Source organism: Drosophila obscura, unplaced genomic scaffold (assembly GCF_018151105.1).
Source record: "Drosophila obscura isolate BZ-5 IFL unplaced genomic scaffold, ASM1815110v1 contig_179, whole genome shotgun sequence".
NCBI classification, from domain to species: Eukaryota; Metazoa; Arthropoda; class Insecta; order Diptera; family Drosophilidae; genus Drosophila; species Drosophila obscura.
Window position 1 is genome coordinate 4,090,036 of NW_024542766.1, and position 14,227 is coordinate 4,104,262.

General features: G+C 36.4%; 1 protein-coding gene across 1 annotated transcript in view; it reads left to right on the plus strand.

Annotated features, from left to right (window-relative positions):
- The first annotated feature begins 571 nt into the window (after positions 1-571).
- The window catches only part of LOC111081068 (protein outspread), a 107,838-nt gene continuing 94,182 nt past the window's right edge, over positions 572-14,227 (plus strand). The window contains exon 1 of the mRNA XM_041592223.1: positions 572-917. Within this exon, the coding sequence (XP_041448157.1) occupies positions 744-917 (174 nt within the window). The 5' untranslated portion in view covers positions 572-743. The remainder of the gene's footprint in view (positions 918-14,227) is intronic.

A 14,227-nucleotide genomic window follows, 5' to 3' on the forward strand; every position in this document is an offset into this window, starting at 1 on the left:
AGCAAAAATTGAATAATTTCAAGTATTTGTGTTGTGCGAGGGAGAGGTGCATGTGCGTGTGCGAAGTAGCCGAAAAGTAAAGTTGAAGCTGATTAAGGAAAAAAAAAGAGGGGCAATAACAAAAAGCAAAAGCCACCAAAAATAAATGCAGAGCAAAGAGGAGGAGGAGGAGAAGCAACAAAAACAACAGTTAGCGTGGAGCAGGCGAAGCGGCAGAGAAGTTTTTGCTATATTTAGAAGCGTGGAACAGCAGATAGTGGGAGAGAGGGAGAGAGAGGGACAGCAGGGAATCGAGCGTCTGTTTGCCGGCTGCTGCAAAGAAATTCTTACGTAACGGAATCCTTGACAGAAAGAAACCCAAACAGAAAGGAGCGAAAAAACAAATCCAAGTAAAACAAAAGCAGCGCAAACGCATAAACAAACGATTGCAAAATAAACGTAAAACAATAAAAAAACAATAAATATATAATATAAATATTTATATTTAATATATAATATTCAAAATATAAATTATAATCAAATAATAACTAAACAATATAAAAAAATATATTCTAATAATCAACAAAAAAAAAAGAAGGCAATTAAATATAAATTTCAAGCAAAACTGCAACAACAACAACGACACAATGCCCGCTCACGTCTAAACGCCGTAATTTCTCTCTCTGTACCCCCCCACTTCTTCGTGCCACTGTCCCATACCCCGCTCTAACCACTTCAATACTGTTATTTCTGCAATCTATAAAATGTCAACAATAACAACAACTGTGGCCACGCCACCCACAACAACTGGAGGAGGAGGAGGCGTCCGCACTGCCGATTGCCGTAAATTCTCACCGAATATCTTCAATAAAAGCAAATGCAGCCACTGCTTCCGCCAAAGAGAGGAGCACTCGGCCGCCGCCTTGGAATGCAATAGGGTGAGTCAACAAAGTCCACCCACCCAATACCAATACTCGTGCTTTGATTTAGTTTAATGAAAAAATAGTGTTTTTTTTTTTAATTTTATTTTATTGTTTTCTTTCGGTGCCTTTGTTCTTGTTCTTGTGCTATGGGTTCTTCTTGCACCGCTTTAAACGTTCCAAATGGAGATCGTGCAACATCTTGTTCTTATCCCAGTAGTAGGGATTTTCCGAGTGACTTAGATCTGGATCGTATCCATCCACTGAAGCGTCTTTATATGGTTTATCCGTTTCGATGGCAGCCTCGTCGCCCAAGTGTAGATGTCTGAATCGTTTGCATAGGGACGTATCCCCCACACCCTCGTCAACTTCACGACTTCGTTTGTTATTTTCCAGAAATTCAGACATGATGCAAAATATATAAATCTTTCTGTTTTCACACTAATTTTTGATAGACAAAAATTGTTTATTGAAATTAATGAGAGTACAATCTAGGAGTACTAGGATAAAACAACAGAAAGTAAATATTGCCAAATACTATAAAAATATCATTGTCAGACAATTAGTTTTGGCCACCTTAGAATTCACATAAATTTTGTATAGAGCTTCAACTATTGAAAATATGACCCATAAAATGAATTTTCCTATGGTTGCATTTTTCCATTAATTTGTTAACTAAAAAGAGGTTCCACTGTTCCACTGCTTCCCTGGATAAATCTTTATTTAGTCTCAAATTCTCGTCTGTCTTTTTCTTTGTTTTTTGTTTGTTTGTGATAGAAATTTATGTTCTGTTCTTCTTCTGTTTCTTCAGTATTTATTTCGGCATACTCTCTATAATTTGTGGGGGGACATTTGAGAAGTTTTTGGTAGCGTATGGCAGGGCGGAAATTTATAGATAGATTTATGTATGTTTCGAGATTAGTTTTAGAATTATGGTTTTTTATTTGAGTGGGAGGAAAGACTTTCTTTTGGAGGCAATTTTGGAATCTGTGAAATGTTGTAAATTGTGTGTAAATTCGGTGGAATATTTTCTTTTGATGTAATTTTTTTTTTATTTTATGTTCATTTTGAAACATTAATTAAATGACAAATGTACTAAAAATCAAAATATCCACCACTTAATATCCTAATTAACACCTTTAAGTAAAGTTTGTAGATCTGACACACTTTTTTCTGTACAAACAAATTTCAAAGAAATAAACATAAACTTTTGATTAAGATTAATGCATTAACTTGATGCGAAGGCTTCTTGTGGCCCAAGGCTATTCGATCTTCAAATCTATCAAACTTTCGTTCAATCAAGCTACAAAAAAAAAATATACCTAAAGAAGAAGTTCCGAGAAAAAACATGAATAAAAAAAATACAAACTCAAACAAAAAATTGCGGCGCGACAAAGGGAAAACTCTCGCTTTCTCGTGTTTTTTTTTCATTGGAATCTGATCTTAGAATTTGAGGGAACAAAATGCCACCGAAAAAACTAATTAAAATAACAAAAAAACCAATCAAAAAAATTTAAGAGACATAAAGACAGATAGAGGGGGAGCGAGAGAGAAAGAGGAGAACCTAAAGCAGAAAGAAAGTGAAAATCGTTTAGAGACCAAACCAAAAATTTAACGACAATACAATGCCCCCATAGAGACCTTCCGAACCATAGATCCCCTCGAAAACACCGAGCAGAAGACCCTAAGCCGCTGAACCCCCAGAGCCCCCTTAATTCAGAATCGTATTCGGAGTCCAGAGGTCTCTTGGGGTCTCTTGGGGACCTGCAATGATAATCGTAAAGTTTTTGTGGAATTTGTATTTAATAAACATAAAAATAGTCGCCATAAAACATAAAAAAAAAAAACTAATGCGTGGTTGAGAGGAAAAATGAGAAATAGTCCGAGTCTTTGGAAAGTTGGAGGCTTTGAAAAAAAAAAACTATGAAAGATCTATGCAAATGAGAACAGAGGAGTAGAATGAATAGAGAGAGGAGGAGATAGTACAATGGACAGACAGCGAAGAGAACTTGTAGACAGATAAAGAATGAAGATTAGAAACCATAAACGGATAGAAGAAGGGGGTCTTATCTTTGTTTCATTGTTTCCTCGAGATATATCCAACGTATAATCTCAGAACATGCGTTTTGGAGGAGATCTTAATCGTAAATTTAAATTTTAAACTCTTCTCGCTTTTAGAACTCATATTAGACGTCATTTTAGAACCCATTTTAGGACTAATTTACGATGGATTATAATGCTAGAGAGTGTTCTCATTTACAGCCTGAAAAAACGTTTGAAATTAATTTCTTTACTTTTAGTTTAATTGTGAAAATATCTACAAGTATTTATTATCGTATATAGAATCTTATTATTTCTTGCCTTATTTCTTGCCTTAATATTGCATCATACCTAGGCATTATTTTTAGCTTTATTTTTTTGCTGCATTTTATGCGTTTTGTGGCCCATCTCCTGCTGCTGCCTGTCTGTCTGTCAGATCATTAATTAATATTTTGTATAATTTCTGTGCCTGTTTTTTTTTTTAGTTGTTTTTGGTTTATTTTTAAACAATTTGTGACCCTAATAATTCGTGTTCTCATTCGGCTTTCGTTCCCATTTTCTGTGTGTTTTTACCTTAATTTTATGGTTTATTATTCAAAAATTTTTTATTATTGCCATTGACAGGCAGTTCAGGCCTGCCAGTTACTTTTTTATTATTTTTATTATTATTTTGTGTAATTTTTGAGTAGCGAAACGCAATGCAAAAATTAATTATTCGTTTGTCAAAAGCAAATTTCTGTTGTAATTCGTTTTTTTAATTTTATTTTGTAGTGGATATTTTTTAATTGATCACCAGTGAACCATTTTAGAAGCCTCAGGCATAAACTTGCTTTTTGTGGGCTAAGTGGCGCATAGAAATTGATTTTTTTAGATGAATTTTGTTGGTTTTCTAAATGCTTGAAATGTGTTTGCTGAGTGTGGAGTTGCCGTTGCCTCTTCAGTGGAGTGTTCAACGCATGAAATTTGGCACAGAAAAGAGATCTATTGTATTTGTTAAACATTTCATTTATTGAGGCAGTCTACAGAACAACCCTCAGGCCTGAACACAAACACTGGACAGCCGTGAAAAATAACAGAGAAAAGAGTGCGAAAACGAATGCCATTTCTCCATATAAAGTATGGCCAGTAGCTCCAACCATTAAATTGGAATGCCAGATAGAGAACCTACTTGGGGCAGCATTTCCTATAATTCCAGCTATAAATAAACGTCGAAGTATTAACCTATCGAAGCGTTGGACTTGTCAAGTGCCACAGACACAGACATTGGAAAATGTAAATAAAAGTTTACTATTTTTTGTGTGGAGTGGTGTGAAAGTCATTTGAGTCAATAATCATTCTACTCCAGTGGGTAGAACAACTGTGTCAACAACAACAACAAGAAAAACAACTGTCTGTTTTGTGGCAAGTGGCTGTCAGCAAGCAGGGAACGGAAGTAGAGCACAGTTAGGGGTCACACAGATGGGATACAGCTGGAAGGAAGTGGGGGAAAAGAGCTAAGGTTAAACACCCCCAACTAGTGGAAACTATTATTAATGCAAGGTGTTTTTATAGGTAAAAATATTTGAGTGATTGGTGGGCTTTTTTTTGGCTGGAAAAAAAAAAAAAAAAAAAAATAAATAAATGAAATAAATATATTATATATTATATTATCTTATTGATTCAAGGTGTTCTTATAGGAAAAAATATTTGAGTGATTGGTGGGTGTTTTTTGGATGGAAAAAATAAAATAAAATAAAATAAAAAACTAAATAAATAAATAAAAAAAATATTTGTGCAGTTTTTACATTCTTGTTTCTTGACCCATCCACAAAGACAACTTCCTTATAAACTGGGCATATTCTCATTTAAATTTCAAATTTAGACACTGGAAATGGGAGGCACTTCCCCCACTCTCTCCCTATCACCCTCCTTTCGCTGTATTTCTGTGTTTGTTCCACATTTCAGAGAGCGAAGTGCAGCATTTTCTGTAGATGTATTTCTTACCCTCTGCTGCTGTTGTTTCCTGCCAGATCTCTAATATGTAAAAATAGAAGCCCTCTCTGCTGGTCTTCCGCTCTCGGCCCCATGCGGCAATTAGAAGGCGTCAGCAGCATGCCCCCCCTCTTGTTGCGGTTACTCAACGCAAAAGACCTCACAGGCGTGCCTCGCTGCCCCTCTCATGTGCCACCAGTGATGTGCCTGCCTGCCTTCTCCTGAAGTTTTTCGTTCTAAATTTAGCAACACTTTTGCTTTTGTTTTGTGTCTTTTGCAATGTCGCAGCATTTGCTTTCCAGGTTCCAGGTTGCCTGCTTACTTTTTCCTGTGGCACATAATTGTGTGTTGCCCCATTGTCTCTGTCCCTGTGTCTCTTTGTGTCTCTGCCCCAGAACGAGGGCTAATGAAGCCGGCAAAAGCGTCCCTAACACGGCTCTCGGATTACCTTGTCTTCGATGCAGTCTCCGAAGTCTCTCCGTTGATGCCCGCCGCCGCGGTGGTCGTTAGTTGGAGTTTTTCCTTTGTAGTTTTTGCGGTTCGACCAAGGGGGGAGAAAATCTAGGGAAAAACAAAGAAAGAAACGCGCTGTGGAGGTGCCAAACGGATGTCCAAATCGATTGTCTAATCAATGAACTGGAACAATGTTGATTATATGTGAATTTTTATAAGTTTAATTACCCCTAAGTGAAAGGATACTACCAAGGAAAAATATAAAGGAAATTGTTTTTTATTTTTTTTTCGATACATTCTGTGACCCCATAAAAAAAAAGATTATGATTTTGGGGGCGACTCTGGAGCTGTAGCGCTGTGTGGCATTGTTGACAGTTCGGGTCAAAAGGCTCTTGCAACATTTGCAGGCAGAGGAAAAAATCTCATCTTGCAACTCGGCGGCTGAGGCGCGTGACTGGACGCCCCACCAAGTGCCCTGCCCCCCCACCATGCAGGCACCCCCAAAGGCAGTAATTGTGATTCTGTTGCTGTTGCTGTTGCTCTTGTGGCCGTCTATTTGTCTGGCAAAACAATTGGCAGGCAACAGGCTGGGGCACAACACAGTGGCACAAAACAAGCAAAAGGAAAAAATGTGGCAAAATTTTAAGAAAACATTTTTAAATTTCCTTTATATTTTTTTTTTGGCGTTTTTATTGATGAAAATCGGTGATCAGTCGTGGCAAATGTTTCTTTGGGCAATGTTTCTTCTTTCCTTGTCAGTCAGAAAGTGTCCTTTCGCTTAGGGGAACATTTTAAGGGCAGTCAAAGATGGCAGCAACATCATTAAAAATGTCCTTTTAAATGGAAAATTCATTCATTACATAAAAAATACCAATTAATATAGGCAATGAACCTAATTATGTACAAATATAAAAAATATAAAATAAAATAAAAAAAAAAAATATAATAAACACCAGCCCGGAATCGTTTAGGTTGATAGCCTCAACCTAAAATTAAAAAAAACTAAAGTAGGAAAATAAATAAAATATAAATAAATTTATTCTTCTAAAAGTTAAAACTAATAATAATAATAGTAACAAAATATTTAATAAAAATAAATAAATAAATGCCACTGTGTCCACCGAATCGGGTGTCATTTCGGGTGACTGTATTTCTCTCTCTCTTTCTCTCGCTGTCTCTCTTTTTTTCTCCTTTTCTCTGTCTCTGTTTGCCGTCTGTCCATTGCTGTGTGATCCTAGGAGGTGCCTGCTGCCTGCCTATCCCACCAAAAAGATCTCAATTGGTCCCCGGGGTGTTATTGAGCTATTGGCAGCATGCCACAAGAGACGAGCAACGAGAGACGACGCCGAGGAGTCAGTCGAGACTTTGGTCTCCAGTGGAGTGCGCTGCCCAAGTCTCTGCCGCTTCTTCGCCGTTTCTGCCATGAGAAGAGGTTCTCTAGACCTCAACCTCATTCTCATTCTCTTCAGTTGGCCCCTCGCGTGGTCGCCTATTGCCCTTTCGTGGTACCCGGGGTCTCCCGTACTCCCTCCCGTACTCCCTCCCGTACTCCCTCTCGTACTCCCTCCCGTACTCCCTACTCCTCGTCTCTGTGACCACTCCTCTCTGCTGCCCCTCTTTTCCTTGGCTTTGTGACTCCACTCGCCTCTTTTCCTTGGCTTTGGGCCAAGTTCTTCTTCGTGTTGTTTGTCAGAGAAGTATACACATCATAAATATTACTTTTGCACACCCATCCAGCCCCCACACACACACAGCACTACTCTCCTCTTCACGCTCGCTCTCTGCTCTCTGCAGCTCTCTGCTGTGGCATGCCTCCGCCTCGTTGCGACGTGCTCAAGTGCCAAAAGCCTCAACGTTGATTGATTGTTTGGCTTAGAAATTGTCCAGCGTCTCGGAGTATCTTTTGAAATTTGCATTTTTGTAGGTTAATTAGTCGCTCGTCAAGTGGCGTGTCAAGTGCATTGAACCCTTGAGCAGCTGTGACACATCTATCCATAGTTCATCTCATTCTGTATCTAAATCTGTTGAACATCCCGCAGGTAACACCTTTGGGGGGGGAGCAAGCACAAACAATTCTGTTGCAAGTGTGAAAAGTATAAAAAGAAACTACAAAGAACTAAAGACCCTCCCGATAAACAACAGAGAACAAAAGACCCATCTGATAGATACATGCGCTTAGCCTGCAAAGGCAAAAGCAAAGGCAAACAGCAGTCTGTTCTGCTGTCTGCTGTCTGCTTGTCTGCTGAAGATACTTTGTGTTGCCTTTGTGGCGCATTCTAAGGCACAAGGCCAAAATAGATAAGAAAAGTCAACTCGTTTTCGTCTGCCCAAAAACGAGGAATAGATCTTCCTATGCGAAGAAAAAACATTTTGAATTTATTATGTTGTGAATTTCTCTTCATTCGCTGCAAACTATAATATGTGCATCCTTTTAGGGCAGATCTATTTGTACCTTCAGGGTTATGTCTGAACGATGTCTAATCCATTTAGGATGTATTTCCTTGCTTAAAGATATAAACAAATAGCTAGATAATATTTTGAAAAATCGTTTAAATGTAGAAATAGCCATACATTTTATGTTCATAAGTTCTATAAAAGTTCAGCGACAACCAAACAGTTGGAAAATAAAAATAAATAAAATAAAATTCCAATAAAATGTCATTTAAAAAAAAAGTAATTAATCTATAAAAAGCAGGAATAAAAATAAGACGTATGAGCTTACCAAAAAACAAAGTCGAAAAAGAAATGTAAGATTATAAAAATAAAAATAATAAATACTTAATAATAAATAAATATATAAAAATAATTATAAAAATTAATAATAAAAGTTTTTTGTTTTTATAATAAAATCGAAAATTAATTTTTTATTTCACAAATTTTAATTTTTTTATTTAATTTTTTTTTCAATTCCTTTTTTTTTTTTTATTATAAAAAAGACTCCAAATCGCTAGATAATAAATATTAAAAATAAAAAATATATAAAAAAAGATTAAAAAATCGTTTAAATGTAGAAATAGCCATCAATTTTAAGTTCATAACATAACATTAAATCGATATTATTTAACACGAATTAGTGGAAAGAAATGAACATTTAAGAATGAGGATGAAAGAAGCAATAAAAGAGTGCAAAAAGAATCGCAGCAGAATCTTCGCGTTTGAAGAGTATCGAGCCGGCGGCTAAGGCCAAAGCCTGTGAATAGTGGGGATATTCCCATTCCTACACCCTCCTGCACGCTGTTCGCTGCTCTGCTTTGGCTTATCGCTCTCTCTAACTTTTGTTTACATTTCGATCGACGGCAAGCAGTTCTCTTGTGTTGTTCTGTCTGTGGCTGCAATTAGCAGCCGAAGCCGAAGAGGCGCGCATTGCATCGTCTGCATATTCCTTCGCCACTTTGCCAATCGCTGCACTTTGTTGTTGTTATTGTTGCTCCTTTGATTCTTTGCTTCTCATTCTTTTTGTAATTTTTTGTTGTTGTTTTTTGTAATTTTTTTTTTCTTGTTTTTTGTTTTTTTTTTTGCATGCTGCAGCCGTGTCACAATTATCAGCACGAACTTCTCTGTCACTCAAAAGAGAACAAGAAACAACAAAAAAAAAGCATGAACAAAATTTCAAAACCAAAGACAATGCCCGCCAGAAAGTTGTGTTCCCCTGCCCCTGCCCCTGTCTTTCACTGTCTTCTCTCCCTTTGCTGCTTGAAGTTCTCTTCTTATCGCATTACAAACACAACAAATCATCAATCATTCCAGCAGCAACAACATCGAAGGCAAAAGTTAAAGCCCAAACCAAATCAACTTCTTAACGCCAACAGCTTCATTCTGCAGCAGCTGCTATTAGATTTCTTCTTCATACAACAAATAAAAACTAGTGGAAGTCGTCGGCAAAACATCTCTGAAAACTACGATCTAGAAGAGGGCTGCTGGGCACCCCCCTACCTTAAGACCCTGCCTTCTTGATCTCCCGCCTCTCAAGAGTTTAGTTTATAAACTCCCGGCGACATCTTCCGCTGCTGCTGCTGCCGCTGCCGCTGCTGCTGTGGCGGCATTTCATTTTTTTCTACTACTCTTTTTTTTTGTTTTGTCTACCTATTCTATCTTTTCGCTATGCCTTAATTAAGTCGGTTCTTTCAAACGACAGAATGACAAACAGACGACGAGACAGTGGGTTAAAATTGGCGAATATTGCAATTAAATTAAGTCCAACAGCAAAGTTTGTGAAAACAGCAAAGAAAATGCTGTTGCAGAAACCAATCAAGAAATAAATCGATAGCTCAAACAAGTGGCAGAAACTTAATATGGAGTCAGGATTGTAAGTCATTGATAACGAATAATATTTTATGGGATAAGCTATAAAATACATTTTTTTTAATAATAAATAAATTTAATAAATATACATATGCTTAGAATTAGCAATTATTAAAAAAAGGGGTTATAATTTATTTTATAAATTAAATAATTTATTTTATAAATTAAATAATTTATTTTATAAATTAAATAATTTATTTTATAAATTAAATAATTTATTTTATAAATTAAATAATTTATTTTATAAATTTAATAATTTATTTATAATTTAGAATTATTTATTAAATATTATATTTTAAAAGATAAAAATCAATTAAAATTAAATCTCAAAGAATTTTTCATGGCCATATCGATTAATATCCTGCAAATATATCCCCCTAAAATATTTATTATTTTAGTATATTTATAATAACTTAATACTCGTGGAGTTAATCGTCTCTCTAATGCCTAGATCAATGCATTTTTAACCACTGTATTCAAGATATAACCATCTATGCATCTGCTCATGCCCTCGTTTGCCCGGTGGCTTCCTTCGTCTGCGTCTTCTGCTGCTCTGCAGAGTTTCTTCTGCTGCTTCAAATTGAAAGCTAATTCTGTTCAGTAGCTAAAGGTAGTTCCACCAGCCATCCTCCATCCTCCAATCCTCCAATCCAATCCATCCTCACATTCAGCATTCAACGTCGAGAGGCAAACATCCACTTGTTTTGCTGCTGGAACTGCAGCGATTTTGCCACTTCATACATCAACCATCAACCATGGAGGCAGCAGCAGTTGCAGTAGCATGCAACCATTGCCTCAAGGGGCAGGCAGAAGATTTACGAGAGAGAGAGAGAGAGGGGAATGGAATCGTCCATGACTCTCTGTTATCCCCATTGTTCTTCCCCCCATGTGACATTTTGCTGCATAATTGAATTCTTATTCTCTTCTACTCGTCGCTCAATCAAGAGATACAATGCACTGGCTGGCTATCTGGCTGACTGCCTGCCTGCCTGCCTGCCTGCTGCTTGCCTCTTCAACTGCCCACTCCACCTTCCATTCCCTTTTGCCAAGTTCCAGTTCAAATGCCGCGCGCAGTGGAACAATCTTTAGAGTTATGGCATCTTTACACCTGCCACCACCTCTGGGGGCAGCACACAGAGCAGATGTGGAGAGAGACGTGAGGCACAAAACACCATTAGATTTGCCACAGATACGAAGCGGCAGGCAGGCACAGGCAGCCAGAGGCACACAGAAGGGAACGTCGCACATTCTCTTGCGGAAAATAATGACGTGTTGACGGAAGGGCATCTTGATTTCAAATTAGTTGATAATTATCTTTCTTTCTTTCTATCTCTCGCCGCAAGGAAATTGCTGCTTAATTGGAAAGTAATCTTCCAGAGTGCAAGCCCATAATTCTGCACATAATTCCTGCCTCATACGAGTATTTTTCTCGTTTGCCAAATATTTATTGGTGCGCATATTTTAGCACTGCTTCCACCGAAAAAAAATTAAAAAAAAAACAACCCCCCCTTTGGGGCCTTTGCAATTAACCATAAAATGCTAATTTCCTGTATAAGAAACATAAAGAAACATATTTTTCAAACAAATATCATAATATTCATTTGGAGGGGGAATTCTGGTTTTTTTGAGGGTTACGATCCAGTGCGAAGCGTGTGGAATGTTGCGCCTGCCTGGGCTGTTTGTTCAATAAATATTTGACGAGAAATCATATAAATCAGCAAAATCACCTGTCAAAAAGCGAGAACTGTGCAAAATGTAGCCATGAAATCTTGTGATGTATCTTGTGATATTTTAGAGAGATTAATGCTTAGATACAGCTCAACCGGAAGAGGTGCCAGAGGGGAAAAAGAATGGCATACATTTATTAGGATATTTTATGAAAGATAGGGGATTGTGATGGAGGATTTGTATGGTTGATTTCTTTGAGGAATATTTATATTTATTCTAAAGAAAGTTTTTAATGTTTTATGTTAAAAACTAAAAATTCAAAAATTAAATTTAATATAACTAATTTATTTTTTATTAATTTATTTTTTGTTTTTTAAGGAAATTTGTTTAATTTTTTTTATTAATATAATATATTTCTAATAATTTATTTCTTTGACGAATATTTATACTTATTCTAAGGAATTTAAAAATTTTGTATGTTAAAAATTAAGGTTTAAAAATGATCTATAAAGAATTCTTTACAATTTTGTATGTTAAAAACTAAAAGTTTAAAAATTAAATATAAATTAACTATTTTTTTTTAATATATTATTTTTTTAAAGGACATTTGTGTCATTTCTTTGATTAATATATAATTTTTAGCAATTTTTTATTGAAATAAAATAAATATTTTTGCTCAAATTGATTTATAGCACCTGTCCACCATAATTCCATTATACTTAGATTATTATCATTCACAATCTTTGGTTATTGGCTGCCTTTCCTATCCTGAATGATTATGATCATCTTGCGTTGATTCTTTTATAGATTTTTTCGTAGCTTTTCCTAAGGCAAACAAAGCGCAGAGTTTTTCTAGCCAATTTGTTTTGGTCTTTCTGGCTGATCTTCGCTCTTTTTCATTGTTCGTTTTCTAACGTTTTTTTTTTTTTGTTGGTGCCGTCTTGCCAGCGATATGTAAATTGTATCTTGTATCTCTCTTTTGCTGCCTCGACACCTCGCTGTATCTCCATCTGTGCACCTCACTCTCCTCATCGTTGTAGCTCTCTGTGTTGTTTTGTTGGTGTGCGGTCAAGGTGATCGAGGCGGCCCCAAGTCGCGTCGCGCTGTGAGAGTCGCCTCCAAAAACGAGTCAAGTCTTCGATTCAATAGGAATCACCAGGCAGCAGGCAGGCAGGCAGCAGGCAGTCAGCAGGTGATGGAACCGGGGTGCGGCCTATAATTCTCTAAGGAGAAGGGGGCAGAGAGAGGCTGTAGCTTTCCAGGTAGAAGTTTCAATTTTATGTTTCGCGCGTCTACGTCGTCTCACAGTTTTGTGTTTGTTTTCTTGTTTTGTCTGTCAGATAAATCATCTAAAATACATTCCATTTATTTGGCAGTTTAGAATTTTTTTGGTATTTTTTTTTTGTGCGTATAATTTTTGTAGTTTTTTGTTTTTGCGTTCTTGGAATCGCAAAACAATGGAACTTATTTTTTTAAGGGAGAGGAGAGATCTCTTTTGGCACAAACGACATTCCGGATCAGATCAATCTTAAGCGAGAGAGCGAGCGAGAGGGGAGTGAGAAACCCCCAAAGTGCTTTATAGGGAATAAAAAAAAAAAACAATAAGAGACAAGAAATTGCCAATTACAAAGCCAAAAATAGACAAAATGTGTGGAACAAACGTCTCTGGATATGGCTATGGATTGGATCATAGGGGAGCCAGCCTATGGCTATTACTTGCAGTGTCTCGGCAAAAAAAAAAAACAATTTAGTTATAAGCAATAATTTAGTCAGAAACTCCGGCTGCCGCCGCCGCCACAACACATGCTAAATTACGTGGGTGGACATGATAATTTTCGAGGCTTTTGGCTGTGTGTGCAGACACCCCTAAAGACCCCCCTCCCTTTTGTAAGGCCAGGCTCCGGCCCCTACCACCACCCTATAGATCTTTGAAACAAAGTTTCGAAAGCCGCACCCTAAAAGCAAAAAAAAAAAAAAACACACACACAGAAAATAACGCCGCCAATGCCCTGCAGGGGAATTTCATTTAAATAAAATAAATTTGTATCCCAAAAAAAAAGGGGGAGAAAAAAAGCGAAATCTAAAGCGAATTTCAGTCAGCAATTACTGTAAATTTGTGGCAGGCTACAATGCAAATAAATGATGGAGGAGGGGCTGTGGCTGTGGCTGTGCGGTGCGGTGCGGGTGGGGCAAAGGTAGTTGGCAGGGCGTTCAAAATTGGAGCTGCCAACTGGGTGCAAAACAAATTTCGATGCAATTTTCTATGGCTATGGCGTTGCGAGGGAGATGGAAATTAATTTGAGTGCAAAAGAGTGGTAGGAGTCAGTGTGGAATGTGCAAGAGGAGGTACGGTATAGGAATGGTTCAGAATATGATAGAATTACGTCACATTTTATGGGTATACCGTAGCAGATTATGAAAGAATTGCATCACATATAGTAGGCGAATGATATCATAGCTCCTGCGGCTCTATAAAAAAATAATAATAAAAATAATAAAAATAAATAAATAAAAATAAATAATAATAGAATAAAAATAAAAATAAAAATAATAATAATAATAAATAAAAATAAATAATAATAATAATAAATAAATTATAATAAATAAAATAATATAAATATCAATGTAGTATTAATTATAAAAATATTAAAATCGTTGCAATCTAACAGAGAAATTGCTCAAACTTTATCATAGATTACGTAGTATAAACGTAGCAGAAAAAATTGCATCACATATGGAACAGTATGCTAATGATATCATAGCTCCTGCGGCTCTATAAATAAATAAAAATAATCATAAATAATAATAATAATAAATAAATAAAAATAATCATAAATAATAAATAAATTAATATAAATATCAACAATGTCGTATTAATTATACAAATATTGAAA